This window comes from Periplaneta americana, chromosome 15, assembly GCF_040183065.1.
Source record: "Periplaneta americana isolate PAMFEO1 chromosome 15, P.americana_PAMFEO1_priV1, whole genome shotgun sequence".
NCBI lineage: Eukaryota > Metazoa > Arthropoda > Insecta > Blattodea > Blattidae > Periplaneta > Periplaneta americana.
Window position 1 is genome coordinate 101,155,282 of NC_091131.1, and position 24,540 is coordinate 101,179,821.

Sequence of the window (24,540 nt, forward strand, 5' to 3'; positions counted from 1 at the left end):
TCTTGATAAAGGTTGTGGGCTGCCTACCAAACCAGTTCTTTACTCAGTCACACACATCTCCATCCGATGCAAAACAAAGTCCACAAATATCTTATCATGAAGAAGGATAATGCCGTTTGATAGCATTCCAGGGCGTTTGAACTTAATGGCGTATCTCAATTTCTTCATAACACTGTGCATTGATCGTGGCCCCATGCTCGAGAAATTCAACAAGCAGAGGACCTCTAGAATCGAAGAAAAATGTCAACATGACTTTACTGGAACTTGTGTGTATTGCTTTGGACTTTTTCGATGGAGGAGAATCCATGTGTTTCCATTGTTGACTCTGCCGTTTGCTTTCCGATTCAAATTGATGACACCACGATTCGTCTCCAGTGATAATATGGGACAGAAATGTTTACTCTTCCTCGTGATATCGTTGCAGGTGACCCAGTGAAGCAGCCTTTCAGTTTGTTTTTTGTTCCTCTGTCAATTGATGTGGAACCCAATGAGCGTAGATTTTTCGGTAATGCAGGTGCTTTGTCGCAATAACATGTATGCAACCGTGAATTATTCCCACCAAACGATGAAGTTCTTCCATAGTGATCAGTCGATTTTTCCGTATAAGATCATCAACCTCAACAATAACAGCAGGAGTGATGGCACAATGAGCCTGTCCTGGGTGAGCATCATCTTGTGGTGACACGTGTCCCTCTTGGAATCTCTTGTGCCATTCCAGTACATGCAAACATGTGTTCGCCGTAAACAGCAGACATGCGATGATGGATTTCTCGTCCACCTACTCCTTCAGCAGTCAAAAATCGCACTACACCTCGCTGTTCATTTTACCTGCCTCCATTAGTGATGTTGAACGAACACACATTTGGCATTTAAGTGTGCTTAAATGCGACAGGCTCATGTCAGTAGATTTACTGGCATGTAAAAGAACTCCTGCCGGACAAAATTCCGGCACATCCGGCGACGCTGATATGACCTCTGCAGTTGCGAGCGTCGTTAAATAAAACATAACATTTCTCTAACCTCACTTCCAGCACTATAAACGAACGACTAGTGTGTAAGCAGAAGTTGTAACTGCGCTTTCTCGCGTCGCCACCAGATGTCAGTTCAGCAATCAAATTCCAGTGGCACCAACTTGCCTGTCACGAAATAGACGCATGGTGACCCGTTTTCGTTTGACTGCCCCTCATAGTACAGACTGGAAAGTCGATAAATATCCCCAGAACATAATTGTTCAATACATGAGCAACTGGTAGAGCTAGGAGGAGGATACTCCGAATATAAACCTAGGAGGAGAACTCTCGTCAGCCATAGTTAAGGTAACCTTCAATGGGAGGAAATTCACGACAGAAATACTCTGGTCCTCCAGGTTCGGGGGTTGCTCAATAGGGCTGGTAACCCACAAATGTAAAAAAAAAAGTCGGTATGTAATCAATAAATCTCAGAAAATTAGCTAGACAGTGAAAATAGTAAGCTAATCAATCACTACAAAATAACCAACTCTAAAAGCACTCAGGACATTGAAAGATCTCATGGCAGAATGACCTCTGAAAATGGACCTGACAGCTCACCTTGAAGATGTTCTTTTTTTCTTTCGAATTATTTCCCAACTGTAAGACCACTGTCAGGTAATTCCATGGAGAATCTTCGGACTTCTCACCAAATACCATTTTACCATCACAAGTTCCACCGATGCTAGATAACCACATAGCTGATAAGAACTTCATTATATTATCGCTTAAAAAGACCTTCGAACGGACTAGTAAGAGAGATGTCATATTGTGTGTGTGTGCGTGCGTGCGCGCGTGTGTAAGCCATAGGCTGAAGAAGAAAACGACGGAAAAGAGGATAAAAAGACTAGAAAAAGTTCAGGAAGAACAAGCGTTCGAAGTAAGACTGAAAGGGAAGGAAGAGAAACTTCACGGTACATAGAAAAGAGAAAAAAAATAAAGGAGGGGCCTGAGACAGGAACAATTTGGTTGTGACGCATGCGCGGACCTCTCATGCAGTGCCAGCTTAATCCTTATCTGGATTTATTTTCGTGTGTACATTCCAAATCAAATCAAGAAGTCCCCTTCGTGTTCCAGTTACACATCTTGCATATACGAAGGTTAGCTTTGGTTAGTTTAGATTTTTATTAACAAAGTCCGCGCATGCGCAGACAGCCAAAATGATCCTGTCGTGAGCTGCACGTAGAAATAATGCCAATGCATACTTCAATATAAGCACCAAATATTCAGCTCAAAGAATTCCGATAAAGTATTGTTGAATTGATGTACCAGTAACCACAATATTTCGTCAATAGTCACATATACAAAAACACACATACGCACGCACACACATAAAAAGTATCGAGAAAATAACCGGAACCTGTCAGTAAGTCATTAAAACGTGTATTTCCATTGAGACATGGAAATTTATGTTTTATTGTTTCTCCAATAAAATGCACTAGCATGAAAAAGAAAGTTATCAGCATAGCTATGCTTGCACTTTGGTTTTGTTCCTACTTGGGCTGATTACCTGGTTGGGTTTTCCCGAGGTTTTCCCCAACCGTGAGAAGAATGTCAGGTAATCTATGGTAAATCCTTGGCCTCATTTCGTTAAACACAATCTCGCTATAAAGGATTGCAACAATGCAAAATAACCTAGTGGTTCATACAGCGTCGTTAAACAACCAATTAAAAACAAAATAAGAAATGAAAAGAAAAAACTTAAAAGGCCTAAATAGCAGAAATACAGAAATCTGAAGATAATATAAAAGTGTATAATAGCATCCACTGTCATCTCGCCAATATGTATGAATACAAGCATCAGGACCAACTGTAGCAGTGCTTTGTAAACTGAAGATTATCTAAAGTCTTGCTAAATTGATGACAGAATTAGCCACGAGATTACCTGACATTCTTACAGTTGGGGAAAATTAAAAAAAAATGTAACCAAGTAATCAATTCTAGTGGGATGTGCACCCACACAGATCACAAGTCCCTCTTGCTAAACCACGTGAGTGATTATGCCAGTGGCGTAGCCAGACTAATTATTTTGGGTGGGCCAGATATGCAGGGTTAAGAAAGCACCTGATCCATCTCCTGAAAATGCCGCTCCATCAACTCTCTTGAAACTCATTCTCGGAAGTCTTATTTAATAACATGCAAAATTATGATAAACAATTACGCAAGGCATATTTATACAAATTCTTCATAAGGTGAAGCTGGAGTCGTCGAGATTTCCTAGCAACGAATCTGTCGATCACTGATGATGAGTCCTACAACAAATCTCAACTTTTCTCCCTCTTGATGGATAAAATTGCTAGATTACAAAGTCTTGTGTTTGACATGGTTGTCCTGGTGTAAGTTTTTATTCGTCGTAAAGCAGAAAAAGTCCTTCTGCGGATGCAGCACTGGAATGAAATTCTTCGAATTTTTCTTCGTTTCGGAGCTTTGAAAAGCTATCTATCATTGCCTTAATGAGGGACGAACATTTACTAATATTCATTTTTGGAGACTGAATGGTTCCAATAATGACTTTGCAAGAGCAAGAAAACCGTCTAAACCAGGGCCGGGCATGAGAGCGGCTCCATTTAGTCGGCCAGAGCTGCTCTCACTCCGCAAGGCACTTCAATTCCAAGCCAGAGCAGAACGCTCACGCAGTGGCGGACTCGCATTACAGCTACCTTCCCTGCATTAATGTAACAAGAGCCACGGTTGTTCTAGTCATTCAGTCTGTCAGTATATAATAGTTTATAAGGATATTACATCAATCCATTGTACATTACAGAATTTATAACACTATTATTAATTTAATGAGATAAACTTCGCTCTATGCACAAACACAAATCATTAGGCTTATTTACATAACCCATACACACATACTGCAATCTCCTCACCACGGTTCTACGAGACAGGCGTATGGCTTCCACTTCCCCTACTTGTTGTGGACAGAGTTCATCTACCAATATAATTAAACATCGCTTGATGAAGTTACCTTCGTTAAATGTTTTCAATTCCTTTGCAATTTCATGGCAAATGTTGTAGCTAATTCTCATAGCCAATTCACTAAGTACATTATTGTCATTTTGTTAATATATAATATAATATAATATAAATATAATATAATATAATATAATATAATATAATATAATATAATATATGATATATGATATGATATGACCATAAATTAATGCAACTTAAAGAAAATGTTTCTCAGGTACATTATATTAGAGTATTTATACGATATCTATATTGCATTGTAAGTTATTATAGTACATTTACTAATATATAATTTTAAATTATACAAGTATTATGATATATCATAGTATAGTATATTATATATCATGAACTGTAATATACTATACTATGATATATCATAATATTTGTATAATTTAAAATTATATATTACTAAATGTATAATAACCTATAATGCAATGTAAATATCAAATAGATACTCTAATATAATGTACCTGAGAAACATTTTCTTTAAGTTGTATTAATTTATGGCGTTCATTATCAACATATTTGTCATATTCAGTAAAATGTTGTAAAGAATAATGTCGTTGGATATTGAACTTCTTAATCAGTTGGAGTGTTTTATGCCAAATTAAACACTTTGCTAATCCACTGCTCTCTACCAAAAAGAACTCCTCCTCCCATGATACATTAAACACATTGGGAATAGCAGGACGGTTTAGTGTATGAGCGGAAGCTCTGTCTTCAAAGTTCGCCATCATACTGCAGAGTCACCACTGCGCCGACACTGAATGATGTACGGTATGCATATGTCAGAGCACTCGCAAGACCCACTCTTTAAAGCACACAGCGCTCATTTCTCAGAATCACGTAATGTGCCCAGCCCTGGTCTAAACATACAAAATAAAATAAGGTGTCAAATTTTTCTAGCTGATGTAACAATCCAGTAGCCTCCACAGCTTCCTTCTTTTTATCACTGCCAGAAAAATTTTTAGGCCCAATCTAATACAGTTAAATTGACTCTTGAAGAAATGAACGCATTTTTTACTTCTTATCTTAATTCTATCGATTGTAACTATTACTCTGGATACATGGTTGATTTTTAATGTTGAGTGTTTTCCCTAAAAAGAAACGCAAAAATTCGCAAATTTTTAGGGTAGGCCTGGACTACGCCACTGGGCTATGCAGTTGTTTCCAGTTGCTTTCTGCACTGATGTTAAAGGCAATTGAAGAGTTCACTGCAAGAATGATGGATATCACTTTCTTGTCGAAAATGAACGAAGACTGTCAATGCATAGCTTAAGACTTATAGAATGTACATAGAGAGTTATATGGCATTAACACTGATAGTAAGTGTCCAGTAATGATTGGAAAATCACAGTTAAGCTTTTAGCGCTAAGCATTTCAAACTTTCAATTGCTTCTCCTGAAAAATGTATTCCAAATGACATCCATCATTCTTGCAGTAGACTCTTCAATTATGAATTATAAAGAAATTATGGAATCGCAGGCAAAACAGATACGAGATAGTAAAAGGTAAAGGTATCCCCGTAACATGCCATGAAGGCATTTGGGGGGCACGGAGGTAGAGCCCCATGCTTTCCATGACCTCGGCACTAGAATGAGGTGGTGTGGTCGGCACCACGCTCTGGCCGCCTTTTACCCCCGGGAAAGACCCGGTACTCAATTTTATAGGAGGCTGAGTGAACCTCGGGGCCGTTCTGAAAGTTTGGCAACGAGAAAAAATCCTGTCACCACCTGGGATCGAACCCCGGACCTTCCAGTCCGTAGCTAGCTGCTCTGATACGAGATAGTACTACCCAAAATATCCGAGAACTTTCTCGTAAAAATATGAATACTTATTTTAAGTCCTAATTTCCACAGTTATCTTGGAAACACTTGTGTCTGCTGGCGATAATGTGTCCAGCACCTACTTGCAATTTTGTTTGGATCTCTCAATAGAGAGAAAACATCGATCTTCCAAATTGAGGTAGAGGCCTAGATTAGGCGAGTAGGTACAATCGAGGACAGTGACTGTATTTTTTGTCAGGAAGTTCCTCACAATGACCATGGTGTATGCGAGCGTATTGTCATGGTTAAACATGTAGTGTCTGCTCTTCGGTATCTCAGGCCATTTCGAGGTTAGTTTTACGCACTTTCGCGATCGTTTTCCGAGTTGTGCATCATGGTCTACCCGAAAGTTTGTCAACATCCACAGTTTGCCGTCTTTGAAACTACTCAAATGTTTCTGCCCAAGAAAAATCTCCTTTAGCATTCCGTAAGTTTCAGCTGCAGACTACCTGATATTAGTCTTGCAGTTGAAAATAATCTCTGAAAAATTGTAACCAAGTACCTAAGTAGCTCTACTGGGATACGCAACCACACGCAAATGCTGTCTCAGATTAAAAGTCCCCTTGCCAACCTCTACAGACGCAAGTGGGCATGCAGTTGTTTCCAGTTGCTTTCTACACTGATATTATGGGCGATTATGAATTATAAAGCAATGATGGAATCATGACAAAATAGATACGAGGTACTATCAAAATATCCAAGAATTTTCTCGTAAAAATATGAAGTCCTAATTTCCACAGACACCTTCAAAGTAATCACCTTGGAAACACTTGTAAAAGTCTGCCAGCAATAGCGTGTTCAACACCTTCCACAATTATGTTTGAATATCTGGAGTCAAAACACTGATCTTTCAAATTGAGATAGAGGTTAGGTGAGTACGTACAATGGAGGACAGTGACCATATTATTTTTGTCAGGAAGTTGTGTGCGGACCAGTGCTGTAGTTGGAAACAAATTTTACTGTTGATACTTCGTCATAGAGTCGCCTCTGCAGACCTCCTTCCAGATCACAGCCACAATTGCAATAAGGCAAGAAATTAAACGCTGACACTGGTGGCCCAATACTTTTTAGGAACTCTTTGACTGGAACAGTATTCCTTTTGTTAGTGCAGATATCGTTCATTTCAGTAATGCTCATTATGTCATTAACATTCACAAATGCAAGAAATGTAATTGAAGAACTACAACTAGAACCTGTAATTAATCACATAAAACGTTATCGGAACAACTGGATAAATCATTTGCATCGCATGCATAGAGATAGAATATGCTCCACTATCGTCCAAACGGGCAGAGATCTCTCGGTCGTCCAAAGAAGCGCTGGATTGAAAATTCAACTGTGAGATCATAAAAGGCCATATGGCCTAATACTTGAAGGGAAGAAGAAGAAGAAGAAGAAGAAGAAGAAGAAGAAGAAGAAGGAGGAGGAGGAGGAGGAGGAGATTCTTTAGTTGAAACTGGAACAGAATCTATAATATATAACTGGACTCAAGATCCATGAACACACGAAAAGTAATATTTTCCTCCTCTAGCAAACTATCTCTGAAAACCTATCTCTGTTCTTCCGTATTTCATACCATTTGTGCCTCTATATTCCAAGATAACTTCACGTTCTTTCGCGATCGCTTCCTGAGTTGTGCATGATGAATGTCGATCCAAATCTTTTTCACCATCCATAGGTTGCCATCTCTGAAACCACTCACACAGTCTAGTACACAGCCACAAAGCCCAATACGTAGGGAATATGCATCCATGACAGTTGAACTTCAGTTGCTAGCCACTATGATCGCTACTATCGCACAGTCTATTGTTCCTACAACTCTCAGTTGCTAACCGCATGGAGCATTGTATCACGAGAAATGCAAAAAATCACCTTAAGCTTCGTGACTATGTACTAGACTGTGCCACTTATATGTTTTTACGTAGCTGAAATCTTGCTCGTGAATAATCTCCTGTAGCATTCAGTAAGTTTCAGACGCAATTTTGTTGAGCTTGAAACAAAATGTAATGCAAATATCTGCTCCTTAGCACAGCCAATTCGAAAATCGTACAAACACAAATACAGTATGTAAAAAACACACCCAAAACTCGGAAGCATGTACCTATACACTTAAAAATACGCCACTCAGATTAGTGGCTGAATAACACACCAAGACCAAGAGACACCTAGTGGGGTAGGTTCGTGCCATTACTCGTTTGCGTGGGATATTCAAATTTTCGGATATTTAAAGTTACACTTTGTACACACAGAAAATCTGTTCAGTTTCAATTTTGTCTTCATCCATGTATTCAATCCACTGGTGTGGCTCAGTCGGTTAAGGCACTTACTTGCCAGTCTGAAGTTGCGCTTGGGTGCGGGTTCGATCCCCGCTTGGGCTGATTATCTGGTTGGGTTTTTTCCGAGGTTTTCCCCAACCATAAGGTGAATGCCAGATAATCTATGGCGAATCCTCGGCCTCATCTCGCCTAATACCATCTCGCTATCACCAATCTCATCGATGCTAAATAACCTAGTAGTTGATACAGCGTCGTTAAATAACCAACTAAAAAAAATCCATGTATTCAAATAGTCTCATCGGGATTTCAACATGAAATTTCGAGATTGAAAGCTATATTTGGTTAATTGTGCAGCTTCTAAACCAAAGTTATGTCTGTTAAATTCTTAAATAAGTCTCAAATCACACACTTTTTCCAGTAATATTTTAGGGTCAGAAAGATGCTAAAAATTATTTGAACCAATTTTTTTTTTTTAATTATTATTTTAAGAAACTGATGAAATGTAGAAACTCACGAACTCTTCAGTTAAATTTCACGCACTAATGAACTAACTGAGATGTAGGTCTACTTATGTGGCTATATTTTATTAAGTGTCTCTCAATCCAAATTACATTCAACATTGGTAATATGACACTTCATAATGAACAAATAAGTGCACTTTATATTTCCTGTTTGTTGTTACATTTCATAATCATATTATATACGGAATGAACCGTAAGTAATGTCATTAATTTCAGGGGTTTATTCTTTAAGATCCCATATTTCAAACAAAAAACTTTAGGTACTGATTAAATTTCCAAGTTCTTTACTGTGTTAATATTTAGGATTTACCTTAGCTGTCTAGTTTCGATGTCCTGTTCTACATTGTCCAAAGCTTAGTGAATAACAAGATTTCGAAACTAGTCAGCGAAGGTAAATCCTAAATATTAACACAGTAAAGAAGTTGGAAATTTAATCAGTAATATATGTGTTAAAAGTGTATATAGGAAGAAAAGAGGTTTAATACAATTTTGCTAGTTTTTGTTTCCTTTTCGAGACAAAAATTGTTTTGTATGAAATATTTCATAGTGTGTTCTGGAAAAGCTACTGATTTAATTTCCAATATGCTCAGTCAATTTAAGAGAGCACTGTATTATGATAATAAATTATTGAAAGCATTTTATTTTTTTCCTTTAAAAGTGCAGAAATTTGATCCAAACGAATGTAACTTTTCCTTCTGCAAAGGAATTTTACAATGTTACATTTGTTCTTATCAAATTTCTGCACATTTAAAGGAAAATACTAGCCACCCTATTATTCATAATAACAAAACACTAACAGATAGTAGAGATATAGCAAACGCATTTAATAAACACTATTCAAACTCTCACAGATTACATCCCAATACCAAAAAAACTGACAAATTTATCAAAAGAGAATTACATAAAAATAATAAAAACAATATTACTAGTACAAAACCTGAAATATTTCATCAAAATTTTACTTCCAAAGAATTAACTCTAGCTTTACAAAATTTAAAAACCAAGAAATCTCCTGGCCCCGATAACATTCATTCCGAATTTTTGAAACATCTGGGGGAAAAAGCCAAGTCTGTACTTTTATCCATTTTCAATTTATCATGGAACACCTCAGTTCCTGCAGTTTGGAAAAAAGCAATCATTGTACCAATTCACAAAAAAGGGAAACCTGCTCATGATGTTAATAGTTATCGACCAATAGCACTATTAAGCATGATAGCAAAAACCATGGAGTCCATGATCTCCAACAGATTAACTTGGTATTTAGAATCCCAAAATCTTTTATCACCAAGACAAGCCGGCTTTCGACAACTACACTCTACCAATGAACAAGTCATACGCCTCGGCCAAGAAATAAAAGACAGTTTTAACAAGAAAGAAGATACCTTGGCAATATTTATTGACTTTCAGTTAGCATATGACTCTGTTTGGAGAAATAAATTATTACTAAAACTCCAGAAATTAGGTATCTCCAGCAATATGTTCAGATGGATATCAGAATTCCTTAGTCAACGATTCATTGCCACTAAATTCAATAACTCACTTTCTAGTTACAGACAAACATATCGAGATCTACCTCAGGGCGCTGTCCTCAGCACAACTTTATTCAATATTTATATAAATGACTTACCCTCCCTACTAGAGGAATCAAACATGAAAACAGCACTATTTGCAGATGATATAGTTTTGTGGACTTCCGGATCTTACAGACATAGAGACAAAATTCAAAATTCTGCTCTTAAAGCTCTAAATCAACTACATGAATGGAATACATCAAATTTGATGACACTCAATTTAAGCAAAAGTAACTACCAAATATTTTCACTTGGTAAAAAAGAAAGAGAATTCAATATCCAATACAATGGCCAACACCTTCCTAGGACTTATGAATCCAAATATCTTGGAGTTATTTTCAATAGTAACTTAACATGGAGCAACCATTTGAAATACATTTCTGAAAAAGCTCGTAAAAGATTCTCCCTTCTAAAAAGACTAGCAGGAAAGAAATGGGGATGCTCTAGGAATACTTTGAACACTACATACAAAATGTTTATACAGTCAGTGCTGACATACTGCAGAGAAATTTTAATTACTTCACCTTTCATGAACGAAATAGAATATGTTCAAAACCAAGCTCTCAGACTCATTACTGGTGGAATCAAAAGAACTCCAATAGATTCTATGAGATTCTTCACTAATATTAACAGCATCAAAATGACAATAGAAGAAAAAGCACTGATTCAATATGAAAAATTTATTAGATTACCAGGTAACAATTGGCATTCATACAGTCCTCTCTGTAGATTGAAAACTCAAAAAAGTTTCATATCCATTGTTCAAGAATTAAAACAGAAAATCAATATCCCGAATTTAAAAGAAAACATACAAATTAAACCAAACCCTTTAACTCTATTAAATATGGAACGGAATATAATCTAAATTTAACAGAAGAAATACTGAAATCAGAAGTAAACACTGAAATACTAAAACAATTGTCTTTAGAGACAATTAATATTAGATACCCTCTACAAAACTGGCTTCATTTATACACTGACGGATCCTTGATCTCCAGAGAACAAGGTGCCGGTGCAGGTGTTACGTGCTGTCTCTTCTCACTTTATAGATCTCTTGGGTATGGAACAACAAGTTTTGATGGAGAAATCATTGCAATAAGTGAAAGTCTCAGGAATCTTCTATGCCACATCAATAAATTTAGGAATGCAGTTATATTGTCAGACTCCAAAGCAGCTATTCTATCAATAGTCTCTAAACACACACCTTCATCTCAAACAGCAGAAATAACTAAAATGCTCTCTCAATTAATATCACTCAATAAAAGAATTGTATTCCAATGGATACCATCCCATTGTGGAATCCTGGGAAACGAGAATGCAGATGCTTTAGCAAAGAAGGGCAGCACTGCTACTTACAGACCTGTTACTAAATCTACGTATTACTCTGTAAAAAGATTTATTAAATCTATATACTTAGACTTCAACAAACAAAATTTGATAACACAATCCCAAGGGAAAAAATGGAACTCTCTGCATCAAAATCCACATTTAATTCCCGATTTAGCACGAAAATCGTCTGTAGCTGCATTTATATTGGCAACAGGCCATGATTGTTTGGCCAAACACCTGCATAGAATTGGAATATATCAGTCCCCTAACTGTCCATTGTGCAACTCAAACCAAGAAATGGATTCGGAACACCTCAAAATCTGTACTTCAGTGGCTGGTCATGATAATATCTTTGAAAAATATTGGAGTGCAAGAGGTCAAATGACTTTATTGTCAAACGCCTGGCATTAGAAAACAACAACAACAACATAATGAAAAAATAATTTATTTCATTCAAAGAGAATAAAAAATTGTAGGAGAAGTATTAAAACAGGAAAACAAAATATATTAATGTCCTTAATAATGTATTTTGTGATCCGCTGAGTTAGCTCTGTGGTAGCACGTCTGCCTCTAGGCTAACCAACCTGGGTTCGATTCCAGAGGAGGTCAGAGATTTTCGTGTAAAATTTCTAGCTGGGACTAGGAGAGGTGGCAGTGTACAACTTTTAATCCCTAGATTGTGCACCAATATGCCTTTATTAAATCCCAAATCTCTTCGAAGAGAAGACATTTGTCACTGTTGATAGTGATTCGTCTGTTGGACAGGGACATTAAGCCTGGCAGCTTCTTTAGTGTTATTCGACAGAAGTAGGCTACTTGCTGACATCAGGTTTCCCCTTCTCCCTTCCTCATCTTCATCATCATCGCGCATTACATACACTACACTTACACATACACTCACCCTAGTACACGTCATAACTCTTCAAAGGTACACATTGCATACAGCATTGCTTGCTGAAGTGGTGTACAAACTGAAAATGGGTCACAGTCCTGTCATCTACCAGCAATATGCGGAACCCAAATCACACAAATGGAGTAGGCATTAGATACATACACACATAGATATCATGTATTTTGTAGTTTGTATGATCGTAAGTTTTCGTGAAGCCTTCATGAAAAAACAAATGAACCATATCCACTCTTGGCGGCTTAAGTCATTTACTATTGAAAGTTGTTGCTGAAATACAAAAATCACAAATTAATATGAACGAAGAAAAGTTAATAAATCTTGTGTAGAATTATTCTCTTTTGTATGACAAAACACAAAAATACTGTTTGGTTCGATTCCACTAGATGTGAGTTGCAGCATATTTTTCGTTTCAGTTCAGTTCGATTCCGCTAAGTGGGAGTGGGCCTTTAGGGTGTTGTGGAGATGAGAACGGAAGGTCAGACAAGTCAGTGCAGCAAGTGGTATCGGTTGTACGATATTCAGTCAAATACGGCGACACTTTAAGTATAGGAGGATAGTGCAAGCGCCGTAACGACATGTTTACGAAACTGGAACAACGTTTGTGGATCAAAAGTAAAGTTGCACGAGGTCGTAGTGCACAAGACTGTTATTAGAGACTGCATGAAGTATGTGGTGATGCAGAGTTGTCATAGTGTACAGTGGCACAATGGGTGAAAGTGTTTCGTGAAAGAAGAAACACTGTTCAGGACAGGCCCCAAATTGACAACCACCCTATTCAGCTTCTTGCTTCCCTGCTGGATGTTGATAGCGTGACTGCGCGTGAATTAGCCGCAGAGATAAGACATATGCATAGGCAGAGAGAGAACAGTTTCCTTGGGGGGGCAAAGCAAAATCATAGAATCTCCATGTAACGGGGTTATGGGGGAGATCATTTACCTCCTCTCCCTGTTATAGCTTGATCGTGGTACAGTACAATATATCGGAATATGATCATTTAATAAAGGTATTTTCGGGGGGCATGTTTCTTACAGTGTTACATCCATATCCGTGATGTTTCAGACCGAATTGAACAGGGCTTGAACTGTAGATCTACTACAAATTATAATAGGGCATAATTTAAAATGATCCCTCTCATTTTCTCTCTCGTACAGAATAGTTTAATAGTTTATATTACATGTCTAAGAAGAATATGTGTAGACAAGGTCACATAAGTCAAGAACGATTACAAAGAGACTGTATGATCAAAAAAATTCGTCAAAGCATATACTGTACATCAATAAAACTACGTAACAGTGCTAAAAGAAACTTTTTTATATTAAGCTTTCCTGAAGATATCATATGAAATGTAAACTCTAATTATTTTATCTACTCTCGTCTTTAAGTTTTCACATTATACCGGGATCACTTTTCTTTTTTCTGCATTATTTTGCAGTATATTATTCATATTTCTCCTAGTGGTTACCTGAACGCCTGCAGACTTCTAACACATGAATACAGGCTGTTACAAAAGAAACATTACAGTGCTTCCATTCTTCAAATGAGGTATAGAAATTCTTATACATTCAAAAATTTAAAATAAATATTATAGTCCAGACACATGATCTGAAGATATTAATTCGTCAATTTAAGCTCAGACACTTAATCACAAACAAAAGAAAAAAAAGATCTTTTGAATTCAATGTTTTCTAACGTTTATAAAATAAGAGTTAAGAGAAGTTTGGGGGGGGTGCAGTGCCCCCCATGCTCCCCACCCCCATAACTCCGCCTATGGACATACAACACAAAACTGTGCTCCACATTCTGCGCGATATTCTTGGGTTATGCAAATTGCAGCAGATTTGATACCCCATCGAATCAATGAGGTGCGACAATGGCAGCACTATGCAAGTGCACAGGAATTGCTAAACTGTTGCCATAGGAACGGTGACTACTTCCTTGGATAGATTTTCCATATGAACGAAATGTGGGCTCACTCATACAAACCACACATGAAGCAATGTGAGGAGTCACACTACTAACAGACAGATCTTCTGTACTGCTGGCAATGGGAAGTACTGGAACATCTGCCGTACTCACCTGATATGGGTCCGTACGATTATGATCTCTTCCCCAAAATGAAAAAGCCATTTCGAGGGAAGCATTACAATACAAGAAAGGCCATTATTCATGCTATAGGGCAGTCACTTCGGCACATTAACAGAGATGGACTTCTTCCACAAATGTGGCAAAAAGTGGTAAATACAGGGGGCGATTACATTGAGGAAATGCAAGTGGTGCTTCCTCTGATAAAGCCATTTCAAAATTACAGCACAATTGCCATTACTTTTTATCCAACCTTCATAGGATGAATGTATTGAAAATCGACATTCCAGTATCTTTAAAATGACTTTTTTGAGTTACATCTCTTCATGTGGATGACGAAGAACTCCAAAGACTTAAATGAGACATTGTTAATAGAATGATTTACTCCTATATGTAAATATACATATGGAAAATGACTAACCTGTAATTTTGCAGCAATCCACCACTTCTTTCCTTTAATACCTGCTTCCTCTGTAATTGTCTCTGTTAAGGTTTCTGAGATTATAGGTCCCCTTTCTTCTGATGAACCATCTTCATTTTTGCTCGATGTTAAAATTATAAGATAAAAACTGAAACACAATATTAAATATTTCTTACTATTCGTATTTGTATTTTATTGTGTTCTAAGTATCATACAAGTTGATGCTGGATACATCACATACACAAATATAAAAAAAGCTTTCACGCAAAAGTTTTAATCACAAGTTCTAGTAAGCTCTACATTCGTTACCAATGGAAATAAAGTATTTACTAACAGTGGAGACGATGCAGCGTGGTGGTGGTGGCGGTGGTGGTGGGGGTGGGGGTGGTGGTGGTGGTAGTGGTAGTAGTAGTAGTAGTAATTCAAGCAGCAGTACTTACTGTTGGTAACTGAAGTAAGATGAAGTAGTAATAACAGCAGAAGAAGTTCAAGTAGCAGTACCTACTAGCAGAAGCAGTATCAATGAAAAATTCAAATAGTAAGGATTAGTAGATATAAATCAAATAATACTGATAGCCAGGGTTGCCACGTTGAACTATTGCCAAACCCAGAGATTTACGATGTCTATAAAATTAATTATTATTAAATAATAATAATTATTACTATTATTGGGTATATTATTATTATTATTATTATTATTATTATTATTATACCTATTATAATTAATTATTATTATATTTCATTTCGTATTGCCAGCTAAAGGATCGGCTAAAAATTCAACAATGTCGAATTTGATTTGACGGATAAATTAATACCTATTTGAAATCGTGAAAAAAGAAAAAAAATACGTTTTCAACAAGTTCCTTAATTTTAATGCCAGATTTGCAGACGTTCCTCTCTTAAATGCACATTAATTAATTTTTTCAGAGCCTCACATAAAAAAAGTTATTTGACGCATCTGAACCAATTGAAAATGGGGTATCTTTAAAGTTGTTCAGAAGCCTTTCCTGTGAGAATGGTAAAAGAACGCTTGTAACTAGGGCTTCACTTTTAGTTCGCGCACAACTTATTTTTTTCACTGCCGAAGAGTCATTGAAAACACAAGAGTAAAGTTTATTACCACAATCTTGTCAATTGTAAGAGTGGTGATGGTTTACGCCATGAATTGTTAAAGCCAATTCAGTTGCTTTAACTTTATCATACTCAACTGAATATCTTGGGGGCATAAATTTCAGAATATAATTCCTACTTTGTACTATGTAATGTTCTTTGTGCCTCTCTGATTCCAAATGCTTATTAACAGCTTTAACGCCATCATACTTTACTGTAAATGAAACATTGCACACTTTACACCTGCAAGAAAGTTCATCCTCTCCTTTTTCTAGCCAGTCCTTGTACTTATCATTTGTCAACCATTCATCACGAAAAGAACTAAAGTATCATTTTGCCGGATTCATATTGAACACAACACAATACTAAAAAAAACTCGCAAAAATTCCCGCACTTCGCATAACAGACTGTATTGCACTATAAAGCTGTAGAACTGACTTGTGAAGGATCAAGGAAGTCAATATTGAGTTTTAAATTTGAAATTGTCCTATTGATCCGCATTCAGTTTTCGTTAAAATGCTGCTACAAACTTTATTAATGACAAAAGTTAATTGAAAATGGTTGATTTAAGTCATATTTATGAAATATAATATCATATCAAAATTATATGCTTTAATTTTCTATTTACGTTATCTTTCACTGTTGGTAATTGTTGGCATAGTGTGAAAGACTAGCATAAAGAGAAGCACACTGGAACTCCAACACTCAAGATGCTTACTTTTAAAGTTATATGCTTGCGTCATTGTAAGCCTGACACAGATGATCACTTTTTTAAGTTATTTGATGGACAGTGAATTTTTACTACAACATTGCTAATTATTAACATTTCAAACAAAATTTCCCTGGGCAAAGGTTTCTTGTCAGCCAGAGATGGATTCATAAAACTGGGCACTCCGGACAGCACCCGGAGATCTGGCAACCCTACTGATAGCAGCAATCTCGCCTAGCAGCAGCAGTAGTAATAACAGTAATATCAAGTGAGGTTGTTCCTTAGTTTCCATATAAATGAAGATGTGTGTGAATGTGTAACACTAACGAACATGCATTTGATTGCATTCGTTAAAAAAACTGATGGTAGAAAAGCTTTTGTACTAAAATTCCTATACCGTACTTATTAGTGTAGATAATAACAGGTTCATTATTACTGCTGAAGTGAGCAAAACAGTGTTTATATTACAGCGGTTAATATTCTTTCTAGTCTAATATATAAATGGATGTTACTTTCATAATTATTCGACTTTTAATTGTTTTGTTGCTATAGAGTAGTATAACAAATATAGGGACTGGTTATCAATTAGCCCCCTTATTCTGAAAAATTCAATATCTAACATTAATAATCCAGTTTTTTTCAACAAATTTAAAGATTCCTACTACAGTTAAAAATTGGTCTACCTCCTCCCCTAATTCGCGCATCAAAGACTGCTGTGGCAGGATCTGCTGAAACACCACCACTACCACCACCACCATACTTCATCTTATCTAATTTTAACCAAAGTTGTTTCCAATGTGATTACTTCAGCATTGGATGTGAACGAATATGAATTGATGTAACAGTTTTTTACGTAAATGGAACATAAATGTTTGGCTGGATTAAATTAAATTATTATTCTCATAGTTTCATCTCACACAATGTATACAATTTGATGTTATTTTTCAATACCGGTACTATTCTTGAAGTAATACTAACCTTGTATTAGTATGGTATTGATCTGCTTTTGGAATTGTTATACCAAACGATGTATTTGTTACTTCAGTATGTGCATCAAGCTGAAATGAACTAATATCTGGAGCACTCACTGGAACTTTTATGATTTCAATAATATATTCACCAGGTTGATTTGTCACAGCATGAACTGACATATTGTACACTGTTGCAGGCAACAGATCCAGCTGCAAATAAAATATGGCTTTTTTATTTCCATGTTATCATAACGTGCTTTAAACTGTGAGAAAATAATATACAATATATTGTAAGCATAACCAAATTCAGAGAGTACAACAGAAATGACAACTTGTCGAGTTCAATCATAAATGAGTTCAGTTACCAGAAATCAAAATGTGAAATAATGACAACCCATATGGAGAAACAAAGATTTCTAGTAGAGATAGGTAAAAATGGGCAAAGCAAAGATGGAAAGAAAAGAGAATCCTTGTCCTAGAGGCAGCCATTAACGAGGCTGTGCAGTTGAATATTGTAAGATAAGCTGGAAAGCATAAAAATAAAGTGTTGTGAAGCCTGGTGCACACATAACTGAAGTAACTAAATCAGCTGTGACATGAAAGAGATGGAAAAAGACTTTATAGTCTCATAGGAAGGGGAACAAAGAATATTCATTCATTCATAGTGTTCTGCCCAAGGACAGATCTTTCACTGCAAACCCAGCATTCTCCAATCTTTCCTATTTTCAGACTTCCTCTGTCTCTGCATATGATCCATATATCTTAATATCATATATCATCTGATATCTTCTTCGCCTCGAACTCTTCTCCCGTTCACCATTCCTCCCAGTACATTCTTCAGCAGGCAGTTTCTTCTCAGCCAGTGACCCAAACAATTCCTTTTCCTCTTCCTGATCAGTTTCAGAATTATTCTTTCTTCATCCACCCTTTCCAACACAGCTTCATTTCTTATTCTGTCTGTCCACTTCACATGTTCCATTTTCCTCCATATCCACATTTCAATTATTTCAAATACTTCTAATCGCTTTTCTTCACTTCGTCGTAATGTCCATGTTTCTGCTCCATACAATGCCACACTTCACACAAAGCTCTTCTTCATTAGTCTCTTCCTTAGTTCTTTTTACAGAGGTCCGCAGAAAATACTCCTTTCCTATTAAAAGCTTCCTTGGCCAATTGCTATCCTCCTTTTGACTTCCTGGCAGCAGGTCAGTATTTGAAGATATCCACTTGCTCTACTGCTTCATTTAGAATTCGCAAGTTTACCTTCTTTATTTTTCTTCGTATGACCATGGTCTTCGTCTTATTTGCAAGAATGAAAGTGAGAATAATTCCAACATGGGACACTGACACATAAGGAAATATGTGGAACAAAACAAACAAACTATAATAAAATTGTTAAATGTATACCTAACAGACATGACTTAAATGTAACTTCACCTGAAAGAAGGGAAGTGACAGTATGTAACAGAAAACTAAAAAAGGAAAACGGAAACTTGTGATTATGTAAAAATGATCGATATTTATCTACAAAAAAGTTTAATCCTAAGACATAAGTTCCACATGAACTGGTCTGACCTTCCAAAGCATACTGCTGAAAATTAAGATTCACTAAGAAAATTGGTGGGATCAAACAGTGGCTAGAAACGAATGCCCAAATGGTAATTTCACTTCCTTGTGCATTTTCTTCATGAAAGTTGCACATTCTCTTTATTAGCAGCAGACTTATGTAAATGGAAATAGGCTTTATAAATAATCAAGTACATACGAGGGCTATTCATAAAGTAATTTCCGTTTATTTTTTTACAAACCTGTGAATGACGTTACAGAATTTGGTTACAATACGTTTGAAAGTATACACTCTAGTTTATTTTTCCACATAGTTTCCAGTCACATTGAGACACTTGTAGCTTTTGACGAGCTTTGAAATTCCACAATCATAGAATTCGGCTGCCTGCGACTGAAGCCAACCTACGATGCTGGTTTTCATCTCTTCGTCATCGTCAAAGCACTTCGAGCCAAGCCACGTCTTCATGTGCATGAAGAGATGTTAATCGCTAGGCGCCAAATCTGGGCTATAGGGAAGGTGATCCAATACTTCTCAGTTGAACTCTTGCAGTTTGGTCGCAGTATGACACGCTGTATGCAGCCGGGCGTTGTCATGCAGGAAAATCACACCAGAGCTCAACATGCCACGAGGTTTGTTTTGAATGGCCCTTTTCAAGCTTTTAGTGTGTTGCAGTAATGCTCAGTGTTAATTGCGGCATTCCTCTCCAGAACTCCACTAGCAAAATTCCTTTTCTGTCTCAGAAGACAGTTGCCATGAGTTTCCTCGTGGAAAGTGTTTGACGACACTTTGTGGGTTTTTCGGGGAGTGAGTATGGCCCCACTGCATTGATTGAAGCTTTGTTTCTGCATTCACATACTGCACCCAAGTCTCATCTCCTGTCACAATCTGATCGAGAAAAGCATCACCTTCTCTTTCGTAACACTCAAGAAAGGACAGTGCTGCTGCCATCCGCTGAGCCTTTTGTTCCTCAGAAAGGAGTTTAGGCAACCATCTGGCAGAAAGTTTCTGGTAGCCCAAATCTGCAGTAATCACTTTGTACAGAAGAGTATGACTAATCTGTGGAAAATCCTCACTAAGCTCCGACATGGTGAACCTGCGGTTTGCTCTAAACCTTTCGTCAACCAAACAAATCAGATCTGCATTCATGATACTCAGTCGACCACTTCACTCTTCATCATGGACATTGGTTCGTCCATTTTTGAACATACTGCACCATTGTCTTACACCACCTTTATTCATTACGTCTGGCCTATAAACTTTACAAAGTTGGCGATGGATTTCACTAGCTTTACAGTTTTTGGCCACAAGAAATCTTATTACAGAACGTACCTCACACCTGGCGGGATTTACGATTGCAGCACGTGGCTCAGAGAAGAACAAAGACACGACCTTGACTCTACCGCTGCTCGATGCATACTGCTTTAAGGTACACTCCATCGCAAGAGCAGCGCCACTGTCTCTGTTGTTACGCACGCTATATGAAAATGGAACTTACTTTATGAATAGCCCTCGTAGCTACAGCAAAACTTCTTTTATATGTTTCACACTTATGCATTTTTTACATTTATTTGTTTCTTTCTGAAGTCCCGGCAAAATTTCCATACTTTTCATATTAATTTATTTCGGTTACACATTTTTCGTTTATGCGTTTTTACACTTATACAATCGTATTTTAAACCCCAGGAAATATGAAACGTCATTTATATGTTCTAAAGAACTTTTGCTGGAAATTAGGTTTGCCGTGAAAATATAAGAAGGTGAAAATACAGCACGAGTTCATTGTTAAGATGCGACCCACTCTGAAATTCGTGAAAATTCGAAGCTATACATGCTTGTCTCCAACAATCTTGCATCCTTTAATGACGTTGTTATTGCTTTAGAAACAGTGGAGCATTTCGTAACATACCATGATCAAATTCAACAAATTATTAAACACTCATCACAATTTAAGAATATAGTTTATACTTTAGGAGCAAGCATTCCAAAATAAATTACTTTTTTGGAAAATATTCACATGTTATTAAATGAAACTCGCACCGAAGAACAAGTTAAGTAAATTTCTCTGGATTGGAGTTTGAAATGTAATATATCAGCCAGTTTTGGCTCTAAGTACCATAGCTAAAATTTCCTACAGATAATTTTATGTTCTTCAAGAATAGGTGTTATAAATTTGAGTTACTGCAGTATAGACTTAAAAATGGCTTAACTATGAAGTTATATAAATTTCTCTTTGAAAATTTTACTAAATTGACTTAACTCATTCTCCCCATATAGTCTTCAAAATGCTCTTTTCAGAGGTTATTGTATCCAATTTCAGTAATATGTTTTTCTCAAAATGTGGTTTTTTTCTTCAGATGCACATAAAAAACGTAGACTTATATATGAAGTTCTACTGTATTACAAAAAATCGCATTGTCGTCGTCTGTGTCTAATGCCCATCTTACAAACTCAATTCATTCGCCAACTTAACGTTCAAAAAGTTTGTGTAAGACAGATACCCGACAAAACAGCATTCTTGGCTTTACTATGACTGAAAAGAAGAGCAGTGTGAAAAATGAAAAACAACAGCACACAAAGACTGCATCTCACCAGCAAATGTCGAAGCACTTTGTGTAACAATTTAGTACAGTCCAGGGAAAAATTAACAAGGGAGGCATTATATAAGCTGGAGATATATCCATGTTCTGTTTATTTGCTGGTGAGCTGCAGTCTTTCTTTTTTGACACTGCCCTTCTTTTCAAAGTCATAGTAAAGCCAAGAAAGCTGTTTTGTGCTGGTGTCCAAAGAGTGGGAAAGAATGCCCGAAATCGTCTTTGAGTAGCAGGAACACACTTTGTTTCAGCGAAGAAAAGAACAACCTATGTTCATCTTACAAATAATCATGGTCTGTCATTATGTCTGACTGATAAGTAGTGAGCTCATGGTTTTAGAAAAATATTTGCTACAATAGCAGCAATTGAACTTGCACAAGATTTAACTAGAAAGTAGAAAGTAATGAGAATGTATAATATGAATAATATGGACTGCATTAACTTACAGATATTTCCAGTACAAATTCAGTTTTACCGGACATTTACATACCGATTCCAAATATGTAACAATTACATGTCATTAAAAATAGTTTCTTTAACTGTGTATATGGTTCATTCTGTGGTGTAATAGCATGTCTGAGCGTGAAACGAGTGGACCTAGATTCAAATCCTGGTGGGACAAGTTACCTGGTTGAGGTTTTTTCCAGGATTTTCTATCAACCCATTAAGAGCAAATGCTGGATAACGTTTGGCACTGCACCCTGAACTCATTTCGCTGGTGTTATCATCTTAATTTCATTCAAATGCTAGATTATAGTCGCAGTTGATAAAGCGTCAACAGAGGATAGATGTATAATTTTTACTTTCGAAAAACTAGCGTATTATTATTTGATTTATGATAATTAAAAAATCACTTCAAACTTTAAAATATTATAATCTTTTGAGATACAAAGAAAACAAACGAGCACATCACTGTGTTGGCAAACAATGGCGTTTGGCTTTTACAAAACATTGGAAATATGTCTGTCTTTCTCTTGTTCAACAAAAACCATTCTTTCTGAGACACCATGCATAGCATCTTGCAAACTATGTCTTGAACTCTTCACAATTTCTTGAGAGACAGCATCTTTCAGTTTCTGTAGGGTTGTTGGGTATGCCAAGAAAACTAGCTCTTTAAGGTAATCCCACATTTAAAAAATCGGCTGGATTGAGATCTGGAGAGTGTATAGATCATGTTGTCGGAAACTGCCTACTGATGACACGATCACCAAAAATCCATGTAATTAATTAGGTACTGTTTTGAAAGAATATACATTTTGGAGCCATGCACCATCTTGCATGAAGATTATATTTTCCACATCATCAGTCTTCAATGAAGAAGTTCTGTAGCATACTATAGTAGCGTTTCTGTTTACTCTGACAGTTTCTATTATTTTATAGTCTTCTTCAAAGAAATATGGGCCAATGATGAAATGTGAAGTGAAGGAACACCATACAGTATCTTTCAAATCATCAGTGGCGAAGCTAAAGTGTAAATACTGGGTAGGCTGAAAAACTCTGTATACAGCAGATGTTCCTCGACTTTTCTATCGAAATTTTTTGTGACACAGACCCCACAAGAAGATGATGACCACTCATTTTCACCCTCAAATAAAATACAGGTAAATCAATATAACTTAATTGTCTTAGAGCACCCTGTTAGCCAAGGACATTTCTTATACAATGAAAATTGAAATTTTATATTTTGTCTTTCTCCATCCGCTATTTTAATAGTATCATTGTTCCTGCAATAACTCCTATGTGCAAAATATAAAATTTTTCAATAGAAAGAAAAAACATATTTATTCATTGTATAGCAATGGTACATAGGAGATTATGAATTCTTACATTTTCGAAAGAAAGAAAGAAATATAATTACATATAAGAGATTTTATTATTTGCTGTATCACCATTTAAGTTATTTAATAGAGCAAAAATCTGAAAATCGATAAATATGTTACATAGGAGTTATTGCAGGAACAACGACGATATATAAATATAGCTTCGATCTTCTTTGTAAGTTCATTTTGTTTCATATGCTCAACTTGAAAACTATTTCTCTTTTAATTCTGCAAATAATGACCTCAATGTTCAAAATTAGTATGAAACACATACACACGCATGCACTTCTGTTTAAAATAACAATGCAGCGCATTCACAGAACACCAACACAGCATGGCGCATTATATCGTGTGTTGAGGCTAGCCAGTTAGTCATAGTGAATCGATATCCTCTCCTTCCCAGCCTTCCCTCAAGCTTGTGAATGCTGCTGCCTGTGACCGAGGCCATTGCACATTGCTACGAGGTTTCTGCCACAAGCCTCTCGCACTGAACTGTCCATCCTGGAATGACTGCCAACAGTAAATGTAAATATGGAAGGATAGGAGTGAAATCAAGTGTTACGATACATCGTAATTATGAACTTATACTGTTATTAGATATAACTCAAATTTTTTAGGTAGACTAAGCCTCAAAAGTCTCTTCTTCGTCACTGCAAATCATGAAGACCTTGTTGAATTGAAAATTGGGGGTCATCTTCAGGCAAAATTCTGCAATTATATGTTAATTCCACCATGAGATGTGTACTTCGTCTGTCCAGAAAACTTTATCCAGTCAATGATTACTAAGATGAATCTCTGCTAGCACAAATAAAGCAAAATTATATAATTATTTTCTGGTTGTCACTTTGAATGC

At 36.5% G+C, this 24,540-nt stretch overlaps 2 protein-coding genes across 3 annotated transcripts in view; both read right to left on the bottom strand.

Moving 5' to 3' along the window:
- The window catches only part of LOC138715218 (receptor-type tyrosine-protein phosphatase S-like), a 476,906-nt gene that overhangs the window by 292,199 nt on the left and 160,167 nt on the right, over positions 1 to 24,540 (bottom strand). The window lies entirely within an intron of this gene.
- Positions 1 to 24,540, bottom strand: part of LOC138715220 (receptor-type tyrosine-protein phosphatase F-like) — a 222,076-nt gene that overhangs the window by 23,733 nt on the left and 173,803 nt on the right. For both annotated transcript variants that reach the window (XM_069847908.1, XM_069847907.1), the window contains exons 22-23: positions 17,717 to 17,919; positions 14,920 to 15,067 (exon numbers count right to left, since the gene is read on the bottom strand). In XM_069847908.1, coding sequence (XP_069704009.1) covers positions 14,920 to 15,067; positions 17,717 to 17,919 — 351 coding nt within the window. The remainder of the gene's footprint in view (positions 1 to 14,919; positions 15,068 to 17,716; positions 17,920 to 24,540) is intronic.